Source organism: Nomascus leucogenys, chromosome 19, assembly GCF_006542625.1.
Source record: "Nomascus leucogenys isolate Asia chromosome 19, Asia_NLE_v1, whole genome shotgun sequence".
In the NCBI taxonomy this organism is placed as follows: Eukaryota; Metazoa; Chordata; class Mammalia; order Primates; family Hylobatidae; genus Nomascus; species Nomascus leucogenys.
In genome coordinates this window covers 40,127,160-40,146,335 of record NC_044399.1, presented here as the reverse complement: position 1 = coordinate 40,146,335, position 19,176 = coordinate 40,127,160, and the positions used below count along the sequence as shown (strand labels likewise).

General features: G+C 39.5%; 2 protein-coding genes across 3 annotated transcripts in view; one reads left to right on the top strand and one right to left on the bottom strand.

Annotated features, from left to right (window-relative positions):
* RHOQ (ras homolog family member Q) overlaps positions 1–18,161 on the top strand; it is a 41,391-nt gene extending 23,230 nt beyond the window's left edge. Inside the window, exons 3-5 of the mRNA XM_030799595.1 lie at positions 10,439–10,603; positions 10,912–11,007; positions 15,980–18,161. Coding sequence (XP_030655455.1) covers positions 10,439–10,603; positions 10,912–11,007; positions 15,980–16,135 — 417 coding nt within the window. The 3' untranslated portion in view covers positions 16,136–18,161. The remainder of the gene's footprint in view (positions 1–10,438; positions 10,604–10,911; positions 11,008–15,979) is intronic.
* Positions 16,329–19,176, bottom strand: part of PIGF (phosphatidylinositol glycan anchor biosynthesis class F) — a 36,216-nt gene continuing 33,368 nt past the window's right edge. The window contains exon 6 of one of the 2 annotated variants that reach the window (XM_003262810.3): positions 16,329–16,643. In XM_003262810.3, the coding sequence (XP_003262858.1) occupies positions 16,530–16,643 (114 nt within the window). In that variant the 3' untranslated portion in view covers positions 16,329–16,529. The remainder of the gene's footprint in view (positions 16,644–19,176) is intronic. The other variant, XM_012501528.1, reaches the window with a different exon arrangement.

Genomic DNA, 19,176 nt, shown 5'->3' with positions numbered 1-19,176 from the left:
AATTAACCTGTTACTGGAGAGAATTCAGGTATTTGATCCACTTTCTCAAGCTTTGTAGCTGGTGAAGGAGGTGCAGCTAGCACTGTGCAAGCTACCTCTACAATGACTGCAGCTGACTTTTCTCACTGCACCTTCCCATGAGCTACCATCATTGATTCAGCAGGAATGTAATAAGCTGCTACCATGAGCCAGGCCTTGAGCAATAGTCCCCTGCCCTCAGGGAGTCCTGTTGCAGAAGGGGAAGATGCAGATCAGAAAAGAGGCAATTGTATTACAGTGTAAACAAACAGGATGACAGGAGAAGCTCGTGGTGCCACAGAAGTGTGGAGCAAGGGGATGCTTAAGCTGAATTGGGGGTTCAGAGAAGATCTGCTGGACGAAGTGATTTCCAGACTCAAGCCTAGAAGACAAGTAGGAGCTCCCAGGTGAAGAAATACAGAGAGAGAGAAGAAACAGGGAGACTCACTGGGCAGGTGACTGCTTTAGTGTGTGTGTTTGTGTTAGGGGTTGATCCTGAGAACTTTCAGGTTTCTGGCTTGTGCACCCTGATTGAGTGGTGATATCTTTTAGTGAGATGGTGAACACAGGAGGAGTTGCAGTTTTGACTGGGAAGAAATGAATTTGGTTCAGAAATGTTGAATTTGAGATGCTTCTGGTTCAGCTAAAAGGAGGTACATAATAATAAGCTAGTTCTGGAACTCAGAGGCAGACACCTCCTCTGACCACCTGCTTGACATCTCAAGCTTAACAAGTCCCAAAGTGTCTTCTTGAGTTCTCTCCCTATGGTGCTTCTCTACCCTCAGTCTTCCTCGTCCCTCTAAAAGACGCCATATCATCTAGATATATCCAGAATATATCTAGAATCCACCATTTCTCTAGCTGTCAACTGCTATCCCTTAGTCTAAGCTTCCATCTTCCCTCAGCTGAATTACTATAATAACCTCTCCCCTTATAAGCCTGCCTGCCTAATTCATTCTCCTCAAAGTAGCCTGGATTATCTTTTTCAACTTTTGTGACTTTTTTGCGGGGGCGGGGGGCTCACCTTTTAATGACTTTCCATTGCAGGTGGGCCCTGGTGGTCCAAGCTGACTCCCTCTCCAGCCCCACCTGTCCCTGTGGTCTTCAGTATGTCAGGGCTTTTCTGCCTTGGGACGTTTGCATACACCGTCTTGTTGTCTGTCTCCTTAAGTGGTCCCTCAGATCTCAGGTTCAACGTCACCCCTGCAGAGAAGTCTTTCTTGCCTGCCCAGACTGAAACTCATCTTCCTGGTTATTCTCTCTCCCAGAACCTGACTCTTTTCCTTCAGAGCACCTGTCCCAATTTGCATTTATAGTCATTTTTGTCCCAATTTGTTAAATGCCTGATTTGATACCTCAATTTTATCAGACCCATCTCCCATTTTTATAACAAATACTTCCTTTTTACTTATCCTCAAATGAAACCTATAGATAATATAACCTCCCTATACATGTAATTTTAAATCAGTATAACGTCCTGGCAGTGATATAAAGGAGAAATAAAAAGGAAAGTAATTCATTGTAAAACTATTTATTTCATTGTTAAATTCCTAAACTCCCAAGGCTGACTACTCCAGAAATCATAATGAAGTAATCAGGCCTGCACCTATTAGGTAAAATGACCATAAATGCAACAGTTACAAATATTGGCTGACATAGTTATGTTTTATTAGTGACTCAGATACTAAGAGCAATGTTGCCAGTGGCATGTGATTTTCTGTGATGGTAAGTAACTCCTGTGATGCTTGTTTTTTCTTTTTCTTCTTCTTTTTTTTTTTTTCTTTGAGACAGGGTCTTGTTCTGTCACCCAGGCTGGAGTGCAGTGGCATGGTCTCAGCTCACTGCAGCCTCAATCTCCCAGGCTCGAGTGATCCTCCCACCTCAGCCTGCCAAGTAGCTGGGACTATAGGCACACACCACAACACCTGGCTCATTTTTGTATTTTTGTAGAGATGGGGTTTTGCCATGTTGCCCACACTGGTCTTGAACTCCTGGACTCAAGCAATCCACCTGTCTCAGCCTCCCAGAGTGCTGTGATTATAGGCATAAGCCACTGCACCCAGCCTCCTGTGATGTTTCAAACAAAATAAAGTACAATCTTTCTCCAGTGTGGACTGAAATTACCTTCCTAGAAAATTCATTAAAGTCTGAGGGCCGTGGCTCTTGCCTGTAATCCCAACATTTTAGGGGGCTGAGGCAGGATAATTGCTTGAGCCCAGGAGTTCGATACTAGCCCAGGCAACAGAGTAAGACCCATGTCTCTACAAAAAGAAATAAAATTAAAAAAATTCTGACTAGCTGGGCATGGTGGCACACACCTGTAGTATCAACTACTCAGGAGGCTGAGGTGGAGGCTAGAGCCCAGGAGGTCAAGGCTGTAGCAATCTGTGACCATGCTACTGCACTCCAGCTTGGGTGACAGAGTAAAACCCTGCTCCAAAAAAAAAAAAGAAAGAAAGAAAGAAAAAGTTTAAAAAATGCACTAAAGTTATGCCAAAAAAACTTTATTTTTATATATGCAGCAGAATCAGGTCCTAGATTCATGCAATTATAAAAGGTGTTCCATGGTGAGCAGGTCTATGCAAACCTACCTTCAAAGGCTGAGGGAGCTGAGAGGCTGAAGAAAGAGACTGACAAATCCAGTTTCTCAGAAAGAAATATTTAATAGAGACTTAGAAATGATGTCTAGGTAGGCCAAGAGATGGTGGATTCTCACAACCAACCTCCAGAAAGTGTCCTTTATATAGCAAGCTTTTAGGGTAAAGACACAGGAAGCTCATCGTCCCTGGCTTCCTTTAGAAACTCATGACCACGGGGAGGTTATGAGGGCTTATCTATGCTACTGGAACACCTTGAATTGTAGGCGTCAAACATTGGTCATCATGGCAGTTTTACTTCAAGATGGCGTCACTCTTGCTATGCAACAGGCTGTTTTCCCACAAGAGTTTTTCATATTTATGAATGTCTAGCAGTACACTCACCAGTCATGCGGGCCTGGGGCTGGTTTTCCTCATACAGGTCATGTAGCAGCACAGCTCTCACCCTTAAATGCTAGCAGTTTCCCCATTCATTTTGACAATTGACAGCACCTCCCAAATGTCTGAAATGCCCCCCAGACATAGGGTGATACTGCCCTAGCTGAGAGCCCTGTGCCTACTCCTCTGCTGTACTCTACACAGAATGAGGGCAGGGTCTGTGTTGTGTTCACTCGTCTATACACAGCACTCAGCACCTACTTGCCAGATATTTGTGGAGTGAATGAATGAATATTCTATCAACATGAAATTTGTGCCAAAAAGTTAGGAAGAGTATACCACATGGAATGTGACCAGACATTTACCTTCTTTCAGCATGCTTTAGGCCAGCTGACCTCTGTTTTAGTGCAAGAGACTTGTAATTATAGCTCCAGACGATATGGAATTTCAGCTCTAAATCCTTTACAACTGGGGAAGTCACCTCACCATGCACAGAAGAAATAGCACTGGCTCCGAAGTTGTGGGTTGTCTTTTTTTGGAAAGTCAGGCTTGTCTGCCGAAGAGCTCGAAACACTTGACCAGCTCTCTCATTTATCTTAACATGTGTATGCTATATTTATTCTCCCTTCACAGATGGGGAAGTGAAGCTTGCCTGAGGGCCGTATTTAGCCAAGTCTTGATCCTCTGCCTTGTGGTGGTCAGCTTAGATAAAATGGAATCCTAAAACTTGATTTTTATCCCGTAGTGTGAACCTCCTCCCACATTAAATCTGCTAGTAGGGCTGCTCACAGGGTAAGAAGTGTTAGTTTGAGTGTTTTTCATCATGTGACCTGGCGGTCTTCTAGTTCAGTGCCCTGCTTTTAGAGATGAGGAAGTACCAGTTCATCACAACACCGTTAGATAATGACAAGGCCAGTCCTCTAGCTGGTTTCTTTCTGCTCCACCAGATATAAATTTTCTCTCTGTTTCCTCCAGCCAACCTAAACAGGAGTTACGATCAGTCAGGTGGCCAAAAGGAAAGCACAATGGAAGAGAAGCCCAAGATCTGGTTCCCTAGCTCCTGAATAATTGGTATATTAATTAGGAGGCTGACTTATTATAAATCAAAATACATGAAGATAACAATAGCTAAAAGTAAGAAGCTAAACCTTTAATTTCAAGAATTCTTTTACGAAGTGCTAATCAGGCCAGTGACATATAAATACCATTTCACAACTGAACTGAACATTAAAAAAGAAAAGAAAACACCAGATGTTTGCAAAGTTTTTGAAAAACAGTGACCTCTTAAGAATTTATAGCACCTAAAAAAAACCTTTCTCTTCCCCAAATTTTCTTTAGTCCAAGAATGCTGGGAGGTAGTAGGAAGTGGTAGGCAAATTCAGTAAACTCATCACTGGTGAGTTTTGAACCAAACTTACCAAAGTGTTTTCAAAAAGGACCCAACCCAGCTTCCTTGAAAAACAGAGTTATTTTTAAGGAGGTAAAAACTGATATTTTCATTTCACAAAGTTAAATATAAAATGAACTCAAAAGTGTCAAAATGACTACACAATAGAAATGAGGTTTCAGGCTGGGCGCGGTGGCTCATGCCTGTAATCCCAGCACTTTGGGAGGCCGAGGGAGGTGGATCACGCGGTCAGGAGATTGAGACCCTCCTGGCTAACATGGTGAACACCCGTCTCTACTAAAAATACAAAAAATTAGCCAGGCGTGGTGGCAGGCACCTGTAATCCCAGCTACTCAGGAGGCTGAGGCAGGAGAATTGCTTGAACCCGGGAGGCGGAGGTGGCAGTGAGCCGAGATCGTGCTATTGCCCTCCAGTCTGGGCTATAAGAGTGAGACTCCATCTCAAAAAACAAGAAAAAAAAGAAATGAGGTTTCATAGGCTACTCTGACCAAGCATTACCATAGACATGTTGTGATGTAGGAGAAAACAGTTGCATTCTCAGAAGCTGGCTTCATGACATGTGTCCTCTGGGCTTCTGTGTAGCACCCTTTGAAGGGTGGAGGGTTTCAAGAGCCCAATGCCTGTTTTGGACTTCTCGCTAGAAACAGATGTTGTAGATGAAGATTACTACTGTGTGCCTTGGAAGTGACACAGAGAATTGCTACTGCACAGAACACAAAGCCACCACTTTTCAGGGATATTCTTACTTAGTTGTCATACGTTTTATAGCTGTCTTCAAGTAGTCAGAAGCTGCTTTAGATTTTGGAAGGCTGGGGCTTATCTGTTACCCCTTGTTCTAGGTTGTTTCTCATTCTAGGTTGTTACAGAGGAAAACTCTAGTAGGTTTTGATAAATGACTATTTCCTACATCAAAGTACTATCCTGCATTATTTGGGATTGTAATACATTCCTATAGTACTTTATGGTCTTCAAAGCTTTTGTCACTGATAAGTCTCCCGTTTTTCAGACAGAGAAACTAAGGCCCTAAGGAATAAGGGACTGGACTAAAGTCACATTCCTAGCATGTTGGATACGTTCAAGTTCTCTCCATTCTGTAAGGACCAACTCAAGTGCCTTTTCCAAGAAGTCTTTTCTTAGTGTCCCCTCATTACTAGTTTTTATATTTACCACATTCTGACTTGTAATATCATGTTCACATACATCTTGTCTACCTTACTATGAACTTCCTAAGAGCGAAAGCCGTTATGCATTTGTGTGTATCTCCTCACCTATCAGAATTGTTCTTCTTGGGTGCTAACCTGATGCACGTTCCCACACCAGCCTGCAGTTTCCTCTTCTAGGCTGTGGCTTTGAGGTCTGCAAGGCGCTGGAGTGGTGTCCAGGCACATCGTGGGCACTGCTGCACATTCAAGTGCATTGCCTTATTTTTAACATACAGATACTTAATGAGAGAGCTTTGTAAATGTTTACAAGGTTTTACAAATAGATGTTATTTGAATCTCATCCTTCCCTCCTTTATTTATTGCAGTTAGCACTGTTCTGGGCACATAGTAGGTGCTTAGTAATGTTTCTTAAGCATTTCTATATTCACTTGCTCCAGCTTACACTTTTATTCCCTCCTATTGTTGTATATGACTGTCTTTTTATGTTTATGTCTTGGATTCCCAACTAAACTGCAAGCTCCAGAGGGCTATAGTCTCAATAAATCTTTGCTGATTGCTTTTAAATAACACATGATAGCATACCAGCTAACAAAGCATGGCACAAGGTAAATTGTCCAATGTGAGTGTTTTTATTTAGGATATGTTTTGGATATGTATTTTAAAGTAGACATACACATCCTAAAAACATGTGTTTTAAACAGAGATCACTAAGGTAGGAGGGAACACCCAGGTCCACATGAAGGGGACAAAGAACAGTACAGAAGTGAGAGGCTCGTGGGCACTGCTGGCTGAGCAGCACACAGAAAGGGGTCTCCAGCTGATGGCCATTGGCTACATTTCTCTGTGTCATTGGAAGAGCTTTTATTTCCTCTCAGAGCACATTTCTTTAGTTTTTTGTTTGCAGATTCTTGTCAGGTGGTAAGTGTGCGATTTCTTTTTTTTTTTTTTTTTTTTTTTTTTTGAGATAGGGTCTCACTCTGTCACCCAGGCATGTTCATGGCTCACTGCAGGCCCAACCTCTTCAGCTCAAGTGATCCACCCACCTCAGCCTCCTGAGTAGCTGGGACTACAGGCATGTGCCACCATGCCCAGCTAATGTTTGTATTTTTAATAGAGACAGGATTTCACCACATTGGGAAGACTGGTCTCGAACTCCTGGACTCAAGCAATCTTCCCACCTCAGCCTCCCAAAGTGCTGGGATTACAGGTGTGAGCCACAGCTCCTGGCTGTGTGTGATATTTTTTAAGTAAGGTTGTCATTATCACATATCGAGGACTCTTCAATAAGGGAGAGCCTGAATACTAAGCTGCCAGAACACACTTAAAAACTTGATACTTCTGGTACTTAGCCAATTGGTAAGAAGCTAAAGAGTCTGCCATGCAGTCCAACAGCCATGTTGACTAAACTCACCAGTTCTTTCATTGTTTTGATGTTGAACAGTTGTCTTTAATACACTTTTCTCTACTCCTGAGAATGTTCTAGTTACCATGCTGAAATGTTTAAATACCTACATTTTAAAATTAGAACTAAAATATAATTGGTTTGTTAATTAGGAGGACACTGGAGAGTTGGCTGTGAGAAGTTGTGACTTTGATAAGTCGATCTTTTAAAAGTAAGGGCAGTTGTTCTACATTTGACTTCTTTGTGTTCTCAAATTTAAAATATATGGCTCGGGATGAAGATTCTGCACACTTCCACTTATTCATTCCCAAATCCCACATTTCATATTAAATTCACTCAGGATACTGTGTGATGGATATAAACCATTTTATATGATGCAGGGTACAGTATGCACAGAGGATAATTTATTTTCTAAATTTGTTATCTATTATTAGACTTCTAATTACTCAGCTAGATAGAAGCAGAAAGGTCTCATTCTTGTACTAACTGCCATTTTTTTTTTTTTTTTTGAAACGGAGTCTAGCTCTGTTGCCCAGGCTGTAGTGCAGTGGTACAATCTCTGCTCACTGTAACCTCCACCTCCTGGGTTCAAGTGATTCTCCTGCCTCAGCCTTCCGAATAGCTGGGATTACAGGTGTGCACCACCACGCCCAGATAATTTTTGTATTTTTAGTAGAGATGGTGTTTCACCACATTGGCCAGGCTGGTCTTGGACTCCTGACCTCAAGAGTCCCACCTCGGCCTCCCAAAGTGCTGGGATTACAGGCGTGGGCCATCATGCCCGGCCACTAACTGCCAATTATTTAGCCAGAGATGACAGGCAGAAGGAATTCATTTTAGATAGTTCAGACTTAAGAAGTAACATTTCTTTCCAAGGAGGTCTAAACATACGTGTGTGTTTTATTTTTTAATAGCCCCAGTTCTTCACATTTTAATCAATCAAACAAAACCTGCAATTTAAGAAATATCTAGAAGTGATTGGTCTAATTGTCCTCCTTTGTGCCCACATGTCTCTCACGGAGGAAAGTCAGGATTCACTGTGGTTATGAGAGGAATCTGTACAATATATTTACCTTCTGTAAAATATTTGGATTAATATTGTTAAGCATCTCTAGAGAACATGGCATTCAATTAGTTTTTATTTCTTGTCATCTCTCACTAGAGAAAGAGCACACACTTCTGTTTCCCTGAGGAGGTAAACTTGCTTGAAAAGTAAAATTTCCATTAAAATCTCTAATTTGGCTTTCTTAAATATAAATCTATTTTTGTTACATTTTAAATAGTCTTAAGGCTAAGTGACTAATCAGGACAGTAATAATATATCATTCTCTTTTATTCATCTGAAAATTATACTGTCTCGAGAGACCTGAGTTTTGTGTGTTTTGATTTTATTTCTTACTAAAAGACTTCTTTTCTGTGATTGGAGGGAGCTGCAAAGCTGAGGCAAGTGTGGGACTCAGGGGACCCGGCGAGGGTTTGCAGAGGAATAAGAGACTTGGTTTCCCATGGGATAAAGAATTTATGTTTAAGCATTGAAAGAGTTGCATTATTTCATTTATTCCTCATAATCCTATGGGATAGTATCCCCATTCCTATTTCTGTGAAAATTGGAAATACAAGTATGGATGAGGAGTGCTTTTTAATGAGAACACCCCATTTCCCGGCCATGCCAACTGCAGGTTTGCTCAGAAGTGTGGAGTTGCTGGGTGGGATGCTAAGATGACATACTGTTTCTTTTTTTTTTTTTCTTTTACGGACTTGCAGTTTGAAACAGGCAGTAGAGCCCAGAAAGTACATACAAGGCACCCAGTTTTACTGTTTAACACAAGCTGATTTTAAAAACGTTAAATTTTCAAGAAGTCTTCCTCTAGTAACTGTCTGGGGGTGTAACGTGTTTCATACCCACCCTATTTGATTTCTTCATTGTGAATTTCTCAACACCAGAGCACTGCTTTAATCAAAACCATTTAGAGGTGTTCACTTTAAAAAATAAAAGTTGCAGAAGATTGGGGGTGGCATTTCCCCTCTCGTCCTGTGATAGCCAACACCTGAGAAATCTTTTAATGCCCACAGCTCCAGATGATAGGTGTGCCCTTCAAAAGCATCACAGAAAAACAAAAGGGTTACCCACCAGTCAAGGGTTTGAGACATTAACATGCTTGAGTTGAAAGTTATATTATGAAAAATGTCAGAAAAATGCATGAAAGGAAAATTGTTCCATGAGGGAAATACTACTGCTGAAACTCCAAGTGGAAGATGATGTTTTTAATATTCCCTTAGTTCCACATTTGTGTAGTTCTGTAGTGAAACGAGTCATTTAAGAGGGGAGGTGGCCCAGGCTAAAAATAAAGTTTCTTTGAAACCAGATGAGAGTCTAGCTATGCCAAAAATGGAATCCGGACTCTGTTCACTCTCGAGAATGTAAATAAGTAGAATTTTGTGTCACATAAAATAGTCTATGCAAAAAAGGATATTCACTGCCTTTTGTGCTAGAGACTAAAATAACCATCAGGAGTATAGATGTTCTGGGGACTCTGAAGCAACAGTGTAAAATGATATGGTAGTCTAACGTATTCTGATTTAGAAAGATGTCCAAAACAAAGAAAGTGCAGAACAACAAGTACTGCATGATTTCATTTTATGTACAGATGTACGAATATGTGCAGTTACTGGTATATTCATGCACAGAAAAAGAACTGGAAGAATAAACATGAAAATATTAGGTAGAGGGAATGAAAGTTGGAGAGTAAAGGAGGATTTTGGTGTATTTACTGTATATGTTTCTCTTTAAATTTTCACACACACACACACACACACACACACAATTAATAAAACTATAGAAACAAGGAAAGCAAAGCTTGAAGGTCTCAGTGAAGCTGTATAGTGGTTAAGAGTATAGACTCTGGAGTAAAAACTGCCAGGATTTGAATCTCAGCTCCTTGACTTACTGGCTACACATCCTTACCCAAGTAATTTAACTTCTGTGCTTCAGTTTACTCAAATGAAAGTCAGGATTAAGGGTACTTGTGTCATACTGTTGTTACAAGGATTAAATAAGTAATCCATGAGAGAGCATATAGACTAGTGCCTGACACATACTAAATATTTAGTATGTATTAATTATTATAAATTATAATACTTAGGCAATGTCTAGCTATATTCAACTCTTTGTGCAAACTTTTTTGTTAAAAATGTTTTTAATGACAGCATTAGTGATCATAATGTATTTTTCCAAAGTTTTCATTGTCATTGTTAATGATAGTCTTTTTTTTTTTTTTTTACCTCATGGGGTGTTCAGAACTTCACAAAGAAGAATAACAAAAACAGAGTTATCTGATTTTACTTAGAGTGCCATACATTCCACTAGTGGAGTACTCCTGAATTTGCATCTTTGACCATGTAATCTAATGTACATATTACTAGTAAACGATAGAAATGTAAATATATAATGAGGCTTTTCTTTGTTCCTCAGGAAGACTATGACCGTCTGAGGCCTTTATCTTACCCAATGACTGACGTCTTCCTTATATGCTTCTCGGTGGTAAATCCAGCCTCATTTCAAAATGTGAAAGAGGAGTGGGTACCGGAACTTAAGGAATACGCACCAAATGTACCCTTTTTATTAATAGGAACTCAGGTATGTCTGGTTTGATTTTCTGCATTTTAGAATAAGTTCTCTGGCCTGTCGTAGGGGCTGCTCTCAGACAAACAGTCCCAAAGCTGAGCAAATGATGTAAGTGTTTAATCTCAGCTGCAAGTTAATGAGTTCTATCATATTTTTGGAAAAAATTGTGCCAAAGAAAGCAATTATATTCCTGGTTTTTAAAAATTAAGTTCTTTTGTTTAATCTTTTTTTGGTATGTGGGAATTAAGTGGGATTACGTGCTTTGATTTTTCTTTAAAGATTTGTAATATTATGGGACGTTATTGACCTTTCTTAATTAGATTGATCTCCGAGATGACCCCAAAACTTTAGCAAGACTGAATGATATGAAAGAAAAACCTATATGTGTGGAACAAGGACAGAAACTAGCAAAAGAGGTAATGGAACACTTACAGAATTTAAGCATGAATGTAAAAGATGCTAAGATAACAATAGAAGCTAATTTTATTGTGCATTTACTGTGTGCCAGGCACTGTGCTGGGTGCTTTACATGCATTATCTCATTTAATCCTTGCATGAACTCAGTGAGGTAGGTCTGTTTCCCCTGTTACACAGAAGAGAGAGTGGAGGCTTGGACATGTCAGATAATTTACCCAAGATCCTGCAGGTAATAAATGGCAGAGTTGGGTTTCAGTCCAAAGCCTGACTGACTCCTGAGCCAAGGCTCTTACACCTGTGCTACATTGCCAGTGATATTTTCCTAAAAAGTCACATATGGAAAAAAGCATCGGAAATACGTGTCACTACTTTCAACCCTTCTTCATTACTTAAACATTTGCACTGTGCCAAATCAGCTCTGTCTTAAGACTCATTGAGTTAGACAGTGGAGCCACCTAGGATGACAGTTTAAATTTGTGGTTAAAACCAAAAAATGATGACTAAGTTTGAAAAGAAATGTGTTGAAATTTCTCCAATCTTTTTATGAAAAGAGGATAGAAAATACAAAAATTCTAAAAATATGTATAACAGTGATGCATGCAATGCCTTGTAGCTTATCTTCCTTTGTGCCCCAAAGCTAGGTTTACTTTTTCCCCTTTTTTCCTATTTGGCCTTAACATTATTGGATTCTAGTTTTTAAATGTTGTCATTTCAATAGGACTTTTGTGGAAACAGAATCCATACATGGTCTTTTTTTTTTTTTTTTTTTTTTTTGAGATGGAGTCCCACTCTGTGGCCCAGGTTGGAGTGCAGTGGCGGGATCTCAACTCACTGCAAGCTCTGCCTCCCGTGTTCACGCCATTCTCCTGCCTCAGCCTCCGGAGTAGCTGGAACTACAGGTGCCTGCCACCACACCCGGCTATTTTTTTTTTTTTTTTTTTTTTTTTTTTTTGCACTTTTAGTAGAGACGGGGTTTCACCATGTTAGCCAGGATGGTCTCGATCTCCTGGCCTCGTGATCTGCCCGCCTCGTCCTCCCAAAGTGTTGGGATTACAGGCATGAGCCACCGTGCCCGGCCCATATATAGTCTTTTAAAATGTAGTATCAGGAGGCAAAAGAAAGGAAGAAAACTTTCTGGAGGACAGTTTTTCCTAAAGCAAAAAATAAATGGCTTTACTAACAAATCACTTCAGAAATTCCATGTATTCAATTTTGTAATGTTGGGGAGAGAAGGAATTTCTAAATGTCATAAAGATAAAAGTCATAAATGAAAATATTAATGATTTAACTGCATAAAAACTTAATACCACATCAAATGCCAGAAATAAAATGAAAAGTCATGTAACCTGAGATGGATGGCAGAAAAATGGTTTAACATCCTTAGTATACAGGAACCTCTTGCATATGAGTTAATCAGAAGCCACAGATTCCAATAGAAAAATGGGCTAACAATGAAAAATTCGCCCCCCAAAATGCAGATTGCCATTGAAGATAGGAAATATGTTCAAACTTATTAGTAGTCAAATGTAAGCTCAATTTGCACCTATAGAATTGGCAAAAAATGAGAAATTAATTGTAATACCCGTGTAGTAAAATGGACACTCTGTTGTACTATTGGTCGTTGAATCAAAGCAGTCTTGACAGTATGCAAAATCCTTAAAACCATGGACACTTTTGATCAAGCAATTCCATATGTAAGAGTTTATCCTAAGCAAATCATTAGGCTGTTGGTCAAAGGGTACAGTGTTAGGAGGAATACGTTTTTTGAGATAACACTGCACAACATGGTAACTACAGTTAATAATGGTGGTGCTGGGCGCGGTGGCTCACACCTATAATCCCAGCACTTTGGAAGGCTGAGGTGGGTGGATCATTTGAGCCCAGGAATTCGAGACCAGCCTGGGCAACATGGTGAAACCCCATCTCTACCAAAAAAAAAAAAAAAAAAAAAAAATTAGCCGAGCATGGTGGTGCATACCTGTAGTCCCAGCTACTTGGGGGCCTGAGGAAGGAGGATCACTTGAGTCCAGGAGGTGGAGGTTGAGAAAATTTTTGCAACCTACTCATTTGACAAAGGGCTAATATCCAGAATCTACAATGAACTCAAACAAATTTACAAGAAAACAACAAACAACCCCATCAAAAAGTGGACGAAGGACATGAACAGACACTTCTCAAAAGAAGACATTTATGCAGCCAAAAAACACATGAAAAAATGCTCATCATCACTGGCCATCAGAGAAATGCAAATCAAAACCACAGTGAGATACCATCTCACACCAGTTAGAATGGCCATCATTCAAAAGTCAGGAAACAACAGGTGCTGGAGAGGATGTGGAGAAATAGGAACACTTTTACACTGTTGATGGGACTGTAAACTAGTTCAACCATTGTGGAAGTCAGTGTGGCGATTCCTCAGGGATCTAGAACTAGAAATACCATTTGACCCAGCCATCCCATTACTGGGTATATACCCAAAGGACTATAAATCATGCTGCTATAAAGACACATGCACACGTATGTTTATTGCGGCACTATTCACAATAGCAAAGAGTTGGAACCAACCCAAATGTCCAACAACGATAGACTGGATTAAGAAAATGTGGCACATATACACCATGGAATACTATGCAGCCATAAAAAATGATGAGTTCTATACCTAATGCTAAATGACGAGTTAATGGGTGCAGCAAAACAACATGGCACATGGATACATATGTAACAAACCTGCACATTGTGCACATGTACCCTAAAACCTAAAGTATAATAATAAAAAAAAATAAATAAATAGATAAATAAATAAATAAATAAATATAGTGCCATTGCACTCCAGCCTGGATGACAGAGTGAGACCCTGTCTCAAAGTAAATAAATAAATAAATAAATAAATGGTGGACTGCATATTTCAAAATTGCTAAAAGAGTAAATTTTAAATGTTCTCACCACACAAAATGATAAGTATTTAAGGTGATAGATGTTAATTATGTTGATTTAATCATTTCACTTGTGTGTGTGTATATGTATAGAGAAAATATTGCTTTGTACCTCATATATAAAATTATAATTTGTCCATTTATAATGTTTAATAATAAAAGTAAATTATTAGGGATGTGCTTAAAGAGAGCTACAAAGATGCTGAATTGTTTATAATGGCAAAAATTCCCTGCATCTATTAAAACTTCATACTATCTGTTAAGATTTCATATTTATTATGTAGTTAAAGGGAAAAAAGTAGTTGTAAAACAATATGATCTCATTTCTAGACTCATCAGCATTTGGCACAGTTGCGTCCTTCCTGAAACTTTCTTCACTTGGACTCTCTTGGTTTTTCTCCCCTCTCATTGGACTCTGCTCCATCTCTTTACCTCATTGGCCCCTGGTTGGAGGGGCCCCAGTGATGAGCACTCAGCTTTGTGGATGTCTTCTTCTATAGCTACACTCCCTAGGCCTAAATGAGCTTTTGTCAGTCTTGTAGCTCGCACAGTCTACAACCAAAGATTCCTAGGTTTCCATCTCTGGCCTGGACCTCTTTCCTAAATTCTCAATTTGGTTATCCAGCTGTTTACTCAACAAGTCCATCTGTGTGGCTGAGTATCTCAAAATTAACATGTCTAAGATATGATTCTTCTTTTACCCTCCAAGTTACTCAGGTCAAAAGCCCTCAGCTGGGTGCAGTGGCTCACACCTGTAATCCCAGCACTTTGGAAGCCCGAGGCGGGCAGAATCACCTGAGGTTGGGAGTTGGAGACCAGCCTGACCAACATGGAGAAACCCCATCTCTACTAATACAAAATTAGCTGGGCGTGGTGGCACATGCCTGTAATCCCAGCTAGTCAGGAAGCTGAGGCAGAACCGCTTGAACCCGGAAGGCAGAGGTTGTGGTGAGCCGAGATCAAACCATTGTACTCCAGCCTGGGCGACATGAGTGAAACTGTCTCAAAAAAAAAAAAAAGCCCTGAAGTCATACTTGACCTTGCTCTTTCTCTCATACCACACATCTAGCCTTTGGCACAACATACCTTCAGAACATATCCAGAATCCAGACACTTTTTTCTAACTCTTCCCTCTATCACCTGGTTCAGGCCTCCTCCATCTCTGGCCTGCTTTACTGGAATAGCTTCCAACTCACCTTTCTGCTTCTGTCTATGTCCCATGGTCATCTGTTCTCAACACAGCAGCCAGAGTTAAGTCCTAAAAAATGTAAGCACAATCATGTCACTCCTCTGCTCAGAATCCGCACTGTGGCCTACAAGCCTCTGTTCCCTCTCTGCCTCACTCATTGTTCCCAGGCCTCCTGGTCTCCTTGCTGTTCCCTCAGAGTTCTACCTGAGAACCTTTGTACTTTTGCTGCTCCCTCTGCCTGGAATGTTCTTCCCTATGGACATGATTCATTCTTTCACTCTTCAGGTCTCTGCTCAAATACCACATCCTCAGTGTGATCCTGTTCCTTGACTGCTCCAGGCATGCTCCTGCATCAGGATCTATCTGCCTGGAGCTCTTCTGCTAGGTATCCCTCACTGCTCAAAATTCCCCACTGAGAAGCCTCCCCGGACCCCGATACCATTGTCCTCAGCACTCCCCCCCTCCCTCACTCTGCTTTTTCCCCACAGCATTTGCCACCATCTGCTCTGTATTCCCTCCCATGTGCCTCTCACCCAGCAGATGTCAGCATATGTGGACGCCACATAGCAGGGACTCTGCTCTTTCGTTCAGTTCATTGACATATCCCCAGGACCTAAACAGTGCTTGACATATAGTAGATACCCAGTAAATATGTGGTGAATGAAGTAATTTTTCATAGAAAGTCTGGAAGGACATATACTAGTATTTTAAAATCCCCTCTGGGGATACGGATGATGTATTCTTTTTGCATAGCTGTATTTTATAATTTTCTTTATAATGATGTGTTTATGTCATGCCAATTGTATCAACATGATTTTATATATTTGTGGTTTTTTTTCTCCCTCCCAGATAGGAGCATGCTGCTATGTGGAATGTTCAGCTTTAACCCAGAAGGGATTGAAGACTGTTTTTGATGAGGCTATCATAGCCATTTTAACTCCAAAGAAACACACTGTAAAAAAAAGAATAGGATCAAGATGTATAAACTGTTGTTTAATTACGTGAGAAACATCGTCAGTGGCCAAGGAAACTGTCCATTTCTCTCAGAAAGCAAATGAAATGCTACAGCTATACCTAGACCTTTTATAGGTAATGAAGCAGTTCAAAACTTGAAAGAAAACAAAACCTGTCCTCAGAATTCCATAAAGTTTATTAAGAATGTTCCTTAAAGGTTTAAGAAGCAGTAAGCAGCATCTGAAGCCACAATCTATTATAAATACTTTATTTCAACTAGAAGGTACAATCTCTCAGGGGTTTCATAGTTTAAAAAGCTACAATCACATCATGTTGTAACTACATAAAAAACAGAGCTGTAAATGGAACTGCTTGGCTTTGACCATACACATTTCTGCACAGCCCTTACAGAATCTGCACAAAGAAATATCTCCCTTTGCTCCAGTTAATTGTTCTTGTATGTAAGTTGCTTTCTATTCCAGTATATCCAGAGTGGTGAAATAACAAGGCCAGCCACATAGCCAAAGGTCGCTCCAAGCGTACAGGAGATGGGCCATACCTGAGGAGAGAATGTATGAGATCAAAAAAGAACAAATGTTTTATTACTTGAGCACAAGTGTAACCTAAATATTTCTATATTAAAGCTTAATGTGCTTTCTTAAAGAATGCCAAAAGTGTAATAAGGTCATAACTGCATTTATCATGAACACTAAAAATGTACACATTTTAGTTAATGTGCATTAAACTGTAACAAGGCTTCTGGCAATTGTAGATTTAGTTTGACGCTCCCCAAAGTGCATGAGACACATGCTAAAATTACAAATTAAAATTTTGGGTCAGACTTTGCCATAATGCTGGACTCAATTTAGCTCTCTGAACTAGTTGGTAATTTTTTTTTAATTCCCACTTTGGCTGTGTACATCAAATGAAATGAGAAGTGTGTATGCTGACCAAACCACAAGAAACTTTCTTTAAGTTGTGTTAAAGAGGAAAGACCTAGAATCCAAGCATGTTACATGAAAATTGTAACAGAGCAGCTGCTCCCACCTTTCAGATGTAGATGTTGGAACCACAGCAGAAGTTACAGAGCGACAACTTACATACACACCTAGAATGTAAGTTAAACAAAATACCGGCTTCCAGAGACCCATTTTCTCCAGCCATATTACATTAGGCTAGAAGTAATTAATGTCGATTTATTTCATCTACAAGCAGTTGGTCCCTAAGTGAAAGGCTCTGCTTAAAAAAAAAAAAAAAAAAAAAAAAAAAGTTGGAGAAAAATTTTCATGTTCTTCTGTGAAGCTTATTTGGTACACTGGAGCCATTTCTAATCTTTCTATGGGGGGAACAGGCCACAGAACTGTGTTAGAGGTGAACCATCTTAATTACTAGTTCTATTACCTAATTCAGCTTCCTTGTTTGGTCTGCTGTGGATCTGCCTTATTGCATATGCCATGCATCAGATAATGGTGTTAGACAAAGCTTCGTTGTGAACAACCTAATGCATTTTAGAGAAACAATCTCATCTACACATTTTTTTCTAGCCTTTCCTACATTTAAACTTGCTGTTGCCTAAATTATAATTTTTTAAATGTCTTTGGTGGGCTTCTGTTAATTCATATGACTTGAGCTTATAGCTATGTCTACTGCACAGATTGGGTAATGGAACACTAAACTTTTATACTTGAAAATGACAGCCTTAAATGCTCATATCAGTCACAAATCTAGGATGTACTGTCTTGTTGTATGTGAGCTTTGTAGAGATTTTTAAAAATATAAGCATCACCTTCCCATTGAAGAGTGGAGACAGTCTACTGGATGACTGGCCAGGAACTTTCTCTCTGAATCGGACATTTGGATGTCTTCTTTCTTCCAAGAAATGGTGGTTCACATTAAAGTATCATGGCCTTATGTATGCTCAAATGGAATCTTATGTAACTTTCTTATTTAATTTTGGTCTGCTATTTTTAGATAAAATTGAAAGGAATTGTATAAATCAATTAACATATTAGCTAAGTTGTCCAACACATGGTATAAACGAATTACAACAGTAAACTATTATACATTTCCAACTTGCCTTTGGGGATTTATGAGGATTTTTTTGGGGGGGAGGGGGCTCCAATTCATATCTCTAAAACCCTTCACACTTGGTTTACTAATTCAAAGTTAAAAGTCTAGAATTTGTCCTGCCCTAACAGAAACAGATTAGGAATTTGTCAACACAAACTGGTGTCACCTGTTTTTTGACTGGGCTTTGGTTTCCTCATTATAAATATGGGAGGTAGAACAGAGATCTCCAACGTCTCTCCCATTTATCACAATAATTTTCTTATTCACAGTAATCATTGTTGGATGTTACCTTTTCAGTTTCACATTCTCAAGATGGTAAAAATCATGTATATAGATTATCAGAACTCTAAGCAAAGATGACTGTCGCATCTGAAGCTGAGGTGCCTTAGGTACTCTACTGACCTTGATGGGTTTAGAGTTCCCCATTGCTTATCAAGAGCTTTTTAATTGTTTTGGTTCTTTAGTCCTTCTTTTTGCAAAAATCCTTCCTGTCACTTTAACTAAAAACCAAAGATTTGTTTTCTATTCATAAGCAGACTAGAGAAAAGCTGCCTTATTTTCGGAAGCATGTCTTCATTAAAAGCTTAGGCTTCAATAGAAATTCAGACTAATCACTGAAATGACTATTCCAAACTAGTGAAATATCTGGGAAATAAACTGCTTCAAAAATATTTTACTGACATGAATTTTGCTAGTGAATACAAATACACTGCCTCAAATAAGGCCATGTATGAATGAACTTACAAGATATTTGAGTTAATCAGTGTTTGCATGTAGAGAATTAGTTCTAAAGTTCTTAAAAATAAATTTAGGGGCTCCCTGAAATTTTATTTAATACTTTGCTAACTTACACTCTTGTTTTATCTCCACAGGTACATTTTAGGTTAGCTCATGGTGAATTCTATTTACAATAAGTAGAGCTTGGATTAATGGGTTTTGTTATGAATTATCTTCGTGACTTTAGACACTGTTTCCATTTGATTTTTAACTATTTAAAATACCAAATTAAATACCAGTTTGTT